Source organism: Lynx canadensis, chromosome B3 (genome assembly GCF_007474595.2).
Source record: "Lynx canadensis isolate LIC74 chromosome B3, mLynCan4.pri.v2, whole genome shotgun sequence".
Taxonomy (NCBI): domain Eukaryota; kingdom Metazoa; phylum Chordata; class Mammalia; order Carnivora; family Felidae; genus Lynx; species Lynx canadensis.
The window spans coordinates 29,876,561-29,888,865 of record NC_044308.2 but is presented as its reverse complement, the minus strand read 5'-3'; the positions used below and the strand labels follow the sequence as shown (position 1 = coordinate 29,888,865).

The 12,305-nt window shown below is 40.6% G+C and overlaps 1 protein-coding gene across 4 annotated transcripts in view; it reads left to right on the top strand.

Moving 5' to 3' along the window:
* PEAK1 (pseudopodium enriched atypical kinase 1) overlaps positions 1–12,305 on the top strand; it is a 311,110-nt gene that overhangs the window by 222,369 nt on the left and 76,436 nt on the right. For all 4 annotated transcript variants that reach the window (XR_003969358.1, XM_030317633.1, XM_030317632.1 and 1 more), the window contains one exon: positions 7,487–10,734. Coding sequence is in view for 3 of the 4 variants with exons in the window: in XM_030317633.1 (XP_030173493.1) it covers positions 7,601–10,734 (3,134 nt within the window). In the remaining variant the exon portion in view is untranslated. The remainder of the gene's footprint in view (positions 1–7,486; positions 10,735–12,305) is intronic.

Below are 12,305 nucleotides of genomic sequence, written 5' to 3'. Positions count from 1 at the left end.
TTAGATCATGGAATCCTAGCTGGCATCTGGGGGCAGCTTCAGCCATTCAACTCTCTCATCAACCATTTGTCTGTGGGGTTTGCTTTGAGATTGTAAGGAATGTGGAAGCAAATGAGTTTTCTTATCAAACACTCCATTTGGGTACTCCGTATCAGACCTGTCTTGGCAAATAAATAGAAGACACCAGGGTAGACTGTCATATTTTCTTAAGTGCCTCAGGAGACACATATTTTATTTCTCAAGCAAAACTTTGGTGACTAGAATTTCCTGATTTGGGGGTGTCAGTGTTGAGCAGGCAAAACTGCTAGTTACTGAGTGCCAATGAAGTTATTTCACAAAGGCAGTAGAGCCCAAGAGCTCCTTGGACAGCGCTACATCTGATCGGGTACAGCTTTTCTTTCTAAGAGCCTGTTACAAGTTGAAATAGTTTTGACAGTGTCTTTAAGTGCATATCTTTGTCTCCAAACATAATTAGTGTTGAAAACTGAAGCCCTTGTAGTTAAGGCTTAGTGGCTTAGCCAGCAGCTCCATCTGGTGCTTGCTAAAGGTGTTTGCTTGATTCATCTCAGTTTTACAGCAGTGTGAATACAGATGTACACAGAATTTGTAAAAGAATGTCAGCTCCAAGGTTTCAGTTTTATTGATGGCTTTCTGTTGCACACAGCACTGACATAAGCTAATTGTGTTCCTGGTGAATCTCATTTGTCCTGTTGATAATGTGATAGCTGCTAATCAACTCAGCAGCCCTTTCTTGACTGAATTAACTTACTAGCACTCAACATGGGGAATTATTTTTACTATTTATCTGCCAGGCTTGGAAAAAGAAAATATACTGTACTACTTAAAAGAGAAAATTGAATCCCTCTCTTATCAGTGGTGGATTTAACTTGGTTAACAAGATATTAGGCCAGGATGCCTTATTCTTTTATATTTAATGCCACATGGTGCTGAGTAGACAGGGAATGCCTTTTTTTTTTTTTAAGTGTATTTATTTATTTTGAGAGAGACAGGGAGAATGTGAGCTTGAGCAGGGGAGAGAGAGAATCCCAGGCAGGCTCTGTGTTGTCAGCACTTGCCAGATGTGGGACTCAAACCCAGGAACCGAACTGAACCGTGAGATCACGACCTGATCTGAAATCAAGAGTCGAATGCTTAACCGAGTGAGCCACCCAAGTGCCCCAACAGGGAATATCTTTTTAAAAAAATTCTTGGTGATTGACACGGACTGCCCTAAACTACTGATAGAAGTTACTTCCAAGTAATAGGATTACACATGATTTCTATTTTCTTTTATGCTTTTCTGATTTTTCACAGTGAGCATCTATATAACAAAAGAAAAAAATTCAGGTAACAATAGAAAAAATTATTTAAAAACAAAACATATTATAAGTTGCTGTAGCCTTGAATAGTCTCAGTTCTTTCTCAGGTCTTTTCTCATTCACAGCATGGCCCTTCAGGGGGGCTTCAGCCTTCCTCATCCATAAAACAGAAGGATCAAACGGGGGCCTGCTCAGTTTTAACATTCTTAGGTTTGGGATTATCTACCTCTTTTTCCTGTCTCTTTAGCGTCTCCCATTCTCCTGTGTCTTTCTCTAGTATTAATACTCAACATGATCTAGTTTTTGCCATCTTAAACTAAGGAAATCCTTTCTGGACAGCACTTCCTCCCCATATATGCCTGGCTCTTTCTTTCTTCTACTTCCCACATAAACTCTTCCAAAAGTTGTCTACAATTACTCACTCTACCTTCTCACTCTTCAGCTGACCACAGTCTGCTTTCCATCCCCACTGCTGCATCAAAATCGTTACAGTTGAAGTCACCAATGAGCTCATGTTACCAAGTTCAATGGGCAATTTAGGTCCTCAGTCCCTATTACCCCTCCGCAGCATTTGAACTAGTTGTCTTCTCCCCCTTCGTGAAATCTCCTCATCTGGCTCTGTGTCACACAGTTATGACTGTTATTTTTTAGGTTTTGGTTTTTTGTTTTTTGGGCTTTTTTGCTGAATGAATAAAATGTTTATTTTTCTTTTTTTTTTCCTTTTCCTGAAATTTATTGTCAAAATTGGTTTCCATACAACACCCAGTGCTCATCCCAACAGGTGCCCTCCTCAGTGCCCGTCACCCACTTTCCCCTCCCTCCCACCCCCCATCAACCCTCAGTTTATTCATTTTTGAGTTTTCTCAAGAGTTATTCTCTTCTCCCTGGTTCACCCACCAAGACCACCTCCCCAGCTCACTCTTCTTTTCTTTTTAGCCTGGATATTTCTGTAGTTATTCCCAAACCCACAAGAACAGCAGAATTCCCTTCTGTGTTCCAGACTTCTAAATTCACCTGTTTTCTCTATTATATGGTAACAAAATATGGACTAATAATCTTATTGCCGAAAAGTTGCATCATCTCCTCCAGTGTTGTCTATCTCAGTAAGTGGCCCCACAAATCATTTAAGTACATAAACCCCAAATCTCAACATCTATTACTCTCTCCAGAATCTAGTCATTCGTGAACCTACATTTCTCTGCCTTCCATGATGCCACATCCTAATTCAGATCTTCATCATATCTTATTTTGCCAATAGCAGCCCTTCGAACAGTCTCCCGGCTTTCTCTCCTGTCTTCTACCAGCTTATTGTCCATAGAGCAGCCAGAGCTGTTTTTTATTTTTAAGTCAGATGTATTAAGGTTTGATTTATATAATCTTTTTTTAGTGTACAGTTCTATAAATTTTGACAAATGCATGGAGTCCTATAACCACCACCACACATTTGGATTATTCCAGTTTTTGCCTATAAACCTTCGTGTACAGGCTATAATGCAAACATAACTTTTCATTTCTCTTGGGTGAGTACCTATTGGTGAGACTGCTGGGTCCCATGGAAAGCTCATGTTCAACTTTTATGAGAAACTGCCAAACTGTTTTCCAAAGTGGCTGTGCCATCTGCATTCCCACCAGCACCATATGAATTTCACTTGCACCACATTCTCCCTCAGTATTTGATTTTGTTTTCATTGTAACCTTTCTAATAGATGCATAGTGGCAGCTCACTGCAGTTTTAATGTGCATTTCTGTATGACTAAGGATATTTAGCACCTTTCACATGTTAATATGCAATCCATGTACTTTTGGTGAAGTGACTGCTCAAACCTTTTGCCGACTTTTTATCAGATATTTTCTTTTTATTAAATATTGAAAGTTCTTCATATATTCTGGATACAAAGTCCTTTGTCAGATATGTACTTGGCAAAAAACTTCTCATCTGTGGCTTATCTTTCATTCTCTTATCAGTATCTTTGTCAGAGCAAACATTTTTAAAATTTGATAAAATCCAAATTGTCTGTTTTTTTTTTTTTTTTAATGAATCATGCCTTTCATATTGTATCTGGGAACTCAGCCTAATTCAAGGTCACAAAGATTTTCTTCTGTTTTTTCTTATTAAAACCTCTATAGCTTTACACTTTAGTCTATGTACTGCTGTAGCGAGCACTATAGCTTTACACTTTATGCTTAGATCTGGGGTAATTTCCATATACAGTATGTGAGGTATGAATCAAGGTTTACTTTGTTGCCTATGGATATCCAATTATTCTAGCACATTTGTTGAAAAGAATATTCACTGATAGAGGCATGTATCAGTTGCCTATATTCGTATGGTTCTATTTCTGGAGTCCTTTCTGTGCCTATTTTGATCTATGTCAGGGGTCAGCACAGTTTTTCTGTAAAGAACTAGATAGTAAGTATTTTAGGTTCTATAGGCCCAAAGGCAAAATTGGAGATATTATGTAAGTACTTGTATAACAAGAGAAAAAAATTTTCCGTGAATTTTTAAAACAAATTGCAAAATACAGGAATTGAGTACAATTTTCTGAAACACAGCTCTACTAATACAAACAGTGGAATTCTTTTTTGGGATAGGGATAACATTTTGCTTAATTAGGATGCAAAGTTAGTGTTTCCTCTTATCAAACTTGATTATAAATGTTTATTGATGCATATCTGTAGTGAAATTTGACATTTTTATCTTGGAAAAATGTCCTTTTACATGGGCGATACACATGGGTCATGACACATGGGTCAAAACTGCAATTTGAGGGGTACCTGGGTGGTACATGGGTCATGATCTCGCGGTCTGTGGGTTTGAGCCCCGCGTCGGGCTCTGTGCTGACGGCTCAGAGCCTGGAGCCTGCTTCAGATTCTGTGTCTCCCTCTCTCTCTGCCCTTCCCCCGCCCATGCTCTGTCTCTCTCTCTCTGTCAAAAATAAATAAACATTAAAAAAAATTTTTTTTTTTAAGGAAAGCACTGCAAAGTGATGAGAGCGCCCCATGCAGTCTGTCCCAGGCTCCTCAACTCCCCACTGTAGCATAAAGCCTCCACGAACAGTATGCAAACAAATGAGCCTGGCTATCTTCCCATAAAGCTTTATTTATGGGCACTCTATTGGGAATTTCATGTAATTTTCACTTGTCACAAAATACTATTCTTTTGGATTTTTTAATCATTTGAAAAATTTTAAAGCATCCTTAGTTTAGGACATACAGAAACAGGCAGCAGGCTAGATTTGTTTGCCCCACTTTCCCCATTTATGTTTCTATCTTTTGCCAGTACCCTATTGTCAGGATTACTGTAGCTTTACGCTAAGTCTTAAAATCAGGTAATATGAGTCCTCCAACTTCGTTCTTTTTCAAAATTGCTTTGGCTATTCTAGTTCCTTTGCCTTTCTGTATAAATTTTAGAATTAGTTTGTTGATTTCTCCTAAAAAATCCTGCTTGGATTTTTTTAGAATTATGTTGAATCTACAGAGCAGTTTGGGAGAAATTAACATCTTCATAATACTGAGAGAATTTGGTATCTCTCTCCACTTACTTAGGTCCACTTTGATACCTTTTTATCAGCATTTTGTAGTTTTCTACATAGAGATTTTAGATTTTGTACATATTTTGTTAGATCTGTAGCTACGTATTTCTTGTATTTTCCTCAGAGCTGGCTTTTTTAAATGCAAATTGGATCATGTTGTTTCCCCTATTTAAAACCTTTCAGTGTCTTCCCACTCCTCTTAAGATAAACTCTGTAATCTTTAAAAGCCTAAAGGGCCGTGCATGATCTGGCCCCTGCTTTCCTTTTCAGCCTAATTTTATGCCATTCTTTCCCTTGCTCAAAATGTTCCAATCTCAGACTAGCAGGAAATGCTTTTATCAACTAAGGGATAGCTTTTTGAATATCTGAAGGACTAAATAAATGTTTTCAAACAAACACTTGAAAAATATACTCTTACCATATTGAAATGAGCCATTTGATAATCTCCAGCAAAGAATGAACTTAGGTTTCAGCCAGGCTGTTGGGCTCTCTGTATGGAATACTTTGATCTTTAAGTCTGTACTTCTTTCACTGAGGCAGAATGCTTTATGAGTATTGTTCACAAGGGACTTAGCTCTGTGTGTATGTGTGTGTGTGTGTGTGTGTGTGCACGTGTGTGTGCACACATACACGTGTGCACACACATGCAAGCTAAAGAAAATATTCTTTTCTTTACACACATGCTGAGACTCGACAGAAAGGCTGCATTTCTAATGAAACGAAAGATCTTTTTTGCTGTCATTATACATGAGTAAAGTTAAACTCTCTAGCCATTAAAATAGTCTTACACATACATGCCTACTGCCAACTTTATTATAATATCCAAATTAGAAATATAACACTGTAGTGATATTCTGTGGGAAAGTCTGCAGCTCTGTGCCTAAGACAAAAGGGAGAGTCACAAGATTAGTTTTTTTTTAAATAAACTTTAAACGCAGCACATTTAGTCAAACCGTATTTATTTAGCTCCTTATGCTAGACATGTAGAGATGAACAAGATAGAGCCCAGACCTTAAAAAGCTCAAAAACTAGTGAGTAAACAGACAATTAAAAATGAACGTGCAGGTCACCTACCTGGGTGGCTCAATCAGTTAGGTGACCAACTCTTGATTTTGCCTCAAATCATGATTCATGATTCATGAGATTGAGCCCCACTCAATCTCTGGGCTCTGTGCAGACAGCAGACAGCACGGAGCCTGCTTGGGATTCTCTCTACCCGGCTTGCACACACGTATGCACACTCTCTCTTTCTCAAAATAAATACATAAACTTTTTTCTTTTGGTAATGAAAGTGCTTGTTCATGGAGGTATGTCTAAGTGGCTTTGATAGTATCAAGGAGAAATGAGTAGCCCAGTGGGATTTACAACATTAATCAGACTAGCTGATGTTTAAGACATAAGGCTAGAAGGGAGGCAAAGACCAAATCATGAAAACCTAAGGGGCTTGTGTTCCTTCCTCGAACTCAGAGGTTCCAACACCTCAGTGCACTTAAAACTTGTTAAAACAAACAAACACGGAGAACTTGTTTTAAAAAATCAAATTCTTGGACTCTTCCCTCAGAGATTGACTACGTAGGTGTGTAGTGCTTCCCCAAGTGGTTCTTACTTAGCTGGCAACCCCTAGTCTGCACACTGACATTTGAGAGTCAGTGCATAGGTAAGACTGAGCACAGAATAGTTAAGCTAGGTAGTAAGTTGATCCTCTTAGCTTTTCAGAAAGGTAAATCTGATGGTAGTATCTCATTAAATACGAATTCTGATCCAGTAGGTCTGGGGTTATACCTGAAATACTGCATTTCTAACAAGTTCCCAAATAAGGCTGATACTCCTTATGTGGGGACCACATTTTGAGTAGCAAATGTAGAGAGATTGGATTGGAGTGGGGTGAGACTGCAAGCATGAAGATCAGTTAACAGCTTATTGCAGGAATCTAGGCAAAAGATGGTGAATATCTGAACCGCTAGCAGGGTCTGGTAATGACAAGAAAGAGTTCCAGTGAAATGTAATAGATAGAATTGGCAAGACTAATTTAAGGAGTTAGATGTGGAGTTAGAAGTGAAGGAAGAGGTGTCAAGAATTGAGTTTAGTTATCGAAGTAGATGATGGGGACATTAACTGAAATAGGGTAAAGACAGAGAAAGGAGGTGGCCTGGAGAGTAGAGGAGGGCTGATTAGAGTAGAAAAGTTTCTTGCAGTTGAGAAAAGGGGTAGCTAGAGGCTTAGTTTGAATGCACTCAGATTGAGGAGTCTATGAGGTAGCCAAAATTAAAAGGGCAGGTGGAGGAGGAACCTACAGTGAACTAAGAAGTATCACACAGGTTGTAGATAATAAAAAGAGCAGTTTGAAACACATTTCCAGAAGGGGAAGTTCACAGTAGCATTGCCACATAGATATCAAGTGAAAGATTATATGTAGTTCAATGAGAGTATACAAAAATTATGGCTGAAAGACGAACTTTCCAAAATGCTAACTGGCTTAAGGAGTTCAGAAAGCACCCAAATTAATTAATCTTTCAATCTGTTCACTTAAAGAAAAGTTTAGGAGTGGAGCCAGTTTTTTTAAGTCATTCATCATGATAAGCCTCGTTGTGCCTTTTCCATTTAGATTTTCTTTTTTTTTTTTCCCTCCCACAGATTGATCATACTTACAAGAGCTGCTATGATACATAGGGGAGGTGAAAACTGATGGATGAAAGTTTTGCTATGCACTGAAAGGAAAGCATTGTCTGTGAAGGTCTTTTCTTAAAAATGTCTGCTTGTAACACCTTTACTGAACACGTGTGGAAACCTGGTGAATGCAAGAACTGCTTTAAGCCTAAAAGCTTACACCAGCTCCCCCCAGACCCTGAGAAGGCACCCGCCACCCATGGCAATGTGAAAACTAATGCCAATCACAGTAATAACCACCGCATGAGGAACACTGGGAATTTCCGTCCTCCTGTGGCTAAAAAACCCACTATAGCTGTGAAACCCACTATGATGGTGGCAGATGGGCAGAGTGTATGTGGTGAACTTAGTATCCAAGAACACTGTGAGAACAAACCTGTCATCATAGGGTGGAACCGAAACAGGACGGCCTTGAATCAGAAACCACTTAATAATAATAATGAAGATGATATTGAAGGATTTAGCCATGTTCCTAAGCCCTATGGCAATAATGATAGTGCAAAGAAGATACCAAATAACAATAATGGTCTAACTGATGTGTTAAAAGAGATAGCAGGCTTGGATACCACCCCTCAGATGAGAGGAAATGAAACAAACTCCAGAGAAACATTCTTAGGAAGAATAAATGATTGCTATAAAAGATCATTGGAAAGAAAGCTTCCACCAAGTTGCATGATGGGTGGTATAAAGGATACTCAGGGCAAGCATGTTATTCTGAGTGGGAGCACAGAAGTGATCAGTAATGAAGGGGGCCGGTTCTGTTACCCAGAGTTTTCTAGTGGCGAGGAGAGTGAGGAAGATGTACTTTTCAGTAACATGGAGGAGGAGCATGAGAGCTGGGATGAGAGCGACGAAGAGCTGCTGGCCATGGAGATTCGCATGAGAGGGCAGCCCCGCTTTGCTAACTTCAGGGCAAATACTCTGTCTCCTGTTCGATTCTTTGTGGACAAAAAATGGAATACTGTCCCCCTGCGAAATAAGTCTCTGCAGAGAATCTGTGCTGTAGACTATGATGACAGTTATGATGAAATCCTAAATGGTTATGAAGAGAATTCTGTGGTCTCCTGTGGACCAGGAAGCATGCAGAGCATGGTGTCATCTGACTCTACATCACCAGACTCTTCTTTAACAGAAGAGTCACGTTCTGAGACAGCCAGTGGTTTATCCCAGAAGATCTGTAATGGAGGAGTATCTCCTGGTAACCCGGGAAATTCTAAGGACATGAAGGAAAATGAGCCCAATTATGAAAGTCTCTCTGGTAATAATCAGGAAAAGGACTCCTCACAAGCACCTAAAAGCTCAGTAAAAGTTCCAGAAACACACAAAGCAGTCCTTGCTCTCCGATTAGAAGAGAAGGACGGCAAGATTGCTGTACAGACTGAGAAGCAAGAAAGTAAAGCCTCTACCGATATTGCTGGGCAAGCAGTAACCATTAACCTTGTCCCCGTAGAAGAGCAAGCAAAGCCCTACCGAGTTGTGAATCTGGAACAGCCACTGTGCAAGCCATATACTATCGTGGACGTGTCGGCAGCCATGGCCACTGAGCACCTCGAGGGCCCTATTACCAGCCCCAAGACAAAAATCTCCTCTTCTACTCCAAACTCTCCGATGACATCACCTGCATCGACGTCAGGACAAATAAGTGCCCACTTCCAAAAATCCAGTGCAATACGATACCAGGAAGTATGGACTTCCAGTACCAGTCCACGACAAAAGATACCCAAGGTGGAATTAATTGGTGGTGGAACTGGACCAAATGTCCCTCCAAGGAAAAACTGTCACAAGTCAGCACCTACTTCACCGACAACTACAAACATTTCCTCTAAAACCATCCCTGTTAAGTCACCCAATTTGTCTGAAATAAAATTTAATAGTTATAACAATGCTGGTATGCCACCTTTTCCAATCATCATTCACGACGAGCCAACCTATGCTCGGAGTTCTAAAAATGCCATCAAAGTTCCCATTGTAATCAACCCAAATGCATATGACAATCTAGCCATTTATAAAAGTTTTCTTGGAACAAGTGGAGAACTCTCAGTGAAGGGAAAAACCACAAGTGTAATAAGCCATACTTATGAAGAAATAGAAACTGAAAAACTGTCCGATAACACCACTAGCAAACCTACTGAGTGCCCCCAAGCCAAAGGGCTTTCAAGTAGCACAGAGCGTAAAAGGGGCTCAGTGGCTCAAAAGGTTCAGGAGTTTAACAGCTGTCTGAACAGAGGTCAGTCTTCACCACAGAAAAGTTATAGTTCTGGCCACAGCTCCCCAACAAAGATCCAGAGAACCACTCAAGAACCTGTGGCCCAAATAGAAGGCACTCAGGAGTCTCAGACGGTCAGCAGCAGCAGCAGCACCAGCACCAGAGAGAAAGCAAGCACAGTGCTTTCTCAGATTGTGGCTTCTATCCAACCACCACAGTCTCCTCCAGAAATGCCCCAGTCTGGCCCTAAAGCATGCAGTGTGGAAGAGCTCTATGCAGTCCCTCCAGATGCTGACGCTGCTAAGAGTACACCAGTCCGACCCAAGTCTCTCTTTACGTCTCAGCCCAGTGGGGAGGCTGAAGCCCCTCAGACCACAGAAAGTCCCACTGCCAGAGTGCGGAAAGATCCACTCGCAAAGCCAGTCACTGCCCCTCTCTCCAAGTTAGTGGCTAACTCCCAGGGTGAGCCACCCCCTCCCTTCCCCCCACCTCGTTCTACTTCCTCCCCTTACCATGCGGGCAACCTTTTGCAGAGGCATTTCACCAACTGGACCAAGCCAACCAGTCCTACCAGGTCAACGGAAGCTGAATCAGTTTTGCACTCTGAAGGCAGCAGGCGGGCAGCTGATGCAAAACCTAAACGCTGGATATCATTTAAAAGCTTCTTCCGCCGCCGGAAAACAGACGAGGAGGATGACAAAGAGAAAGACCGAGAGAAAGGGAAACTGGTGGGCCTGGATGGCACAGTCATCCACATGCTGCCGCCTCCTCCAGTTCAGCGCCATCACTGGTTCACAGAGGCAAAAGGACAGTCCAGTGAGAAGCCAGCCATTGTCTTTATGTACAGGTGCGATCCTGCCCAAAGCCAGCTCAGCGTGGATCAGAAGGCCAGAGCAGACCAGTCAGCACTTGAAGAAAAAGATGGGACAGAGGATGGGTTACTACAGGACTCAGAGAAGAAGAAAAGGAGTCATTCTTCTCCGTCACAGATCCCTAAAAAAATTCTCAGGTATGTAAAATAGAATGGCAGAATATGAGAATTTTTTAACACATTTTTAGATGCTAAGTTTTTTATATCTTTCAGGTTGCATAAGAGCCATTTCTGTCTGGAAGTAGCACTCAGTGGCCATCATCTATCTTTATAACTGCATTCCAAGATTAGAGTATTATTAAAGTGATCTTATTGCACTGAACAAGGTTTATGGCCCTGGATCTTTAGCTAAAGTAGCCTGCTGCATTCTGGTGAGTGCACAGGGGCTTGAACATAGAAAAGCAAATCCATAACACCCTAATAGCAGTAAATAATATGCTGCTTTGAAATGCTATGATAGTGTGAGGAAGAAACGGGATCAAATGAATAAATGGTGATACTCTTCTTACCCTCACTGTAGATGGAATAAAGCTCTTCAAGCGATTTGTTCTGGCTTTCACCAAGGTGTAGCTCTATATCATTACTTTGTTTTCAGGGAATATTTGTTTTTTTAATGCTGTCTCTTTCTGTCTTCCTTCCAAGTATTGTGGAAATTTTGGGGTGGGGGTGGAGTTGGGGGCAAGCAGTCTGTAGTTATTTAACATGTAGGTGATATAAGAGAAGATGGTTACTGAGATTGAGACCCAGTAGTAGAATCCATAATGCCAGCTGGGCAAACGGCCCACCCGCCTCAGTTCTCTAGGTATCCATTTTCTTTCCTTCTTTAATAACTCTTTCTTGATCACCTACTCTGTGTAAAGCACATTGTAAATAGCTCTCTTGAATCCATACAACAGCCCTACAAATTGGTTGTATACAGATGAGGAAACTGAAAATCAGAGAAGTTAAGAATTGACCAGATTCACATAGCTCACAACTGCCAGAGTCAGAATTCAAACTTTGGTTTGGCTGACTCTAAAGCTTGCATTCTTCCCACAGTGTTGCACTGTTAATGAACACAAGAGTAAATGAAGTTTTTATATTTTCACTTGTAATCATTCACATAAACATTTATGTTTAGGAAGCCTAAAATTGTTGTTTCTCATTCATATTGTAAGCAAAATTAATGAACTGCCAATAAAAACAAGAACCACTATCCCAAATTTGTAACAAATGGGATGATTTCTTTATATCCCCTGTACTTCTTAATTTATTTATTTTTAAACGTTTCATTTATTTATTTATTTCTATGAATATAATTTATTGTCAAGTTGGCTTATATACAATACCCAGTGCTCATCCCAACAAGTGCCCTCCTCAGTGCCCATCACCCATTTTCTCCTCTCCCCCACGCCCCCCCATCCACCCTCAGTTTTTTCTCTGTATTTAAGAGTCTCTTGTGGTTTGCCTCCCTCCCTCTCTGTAGCTTTTTTCCTTCCCTTTCTTCCCCCATGATCTTCTGTTAAGTTTCTCAAGATCCACATATGATTGAAAACATGGTATCTGTCCTTCTCTGACTTATTTCACTCAGCATAATGCCTTCTAGTTCCATCCACATTGCTGCAAATGACATTAAACATTTTATTTTTAAGTAATCTCTACACCCAATATGCAGCTCAAACCCACAACCGCATGATCAAGAGTCACATGCTTTACCGACTAAGCCAGCC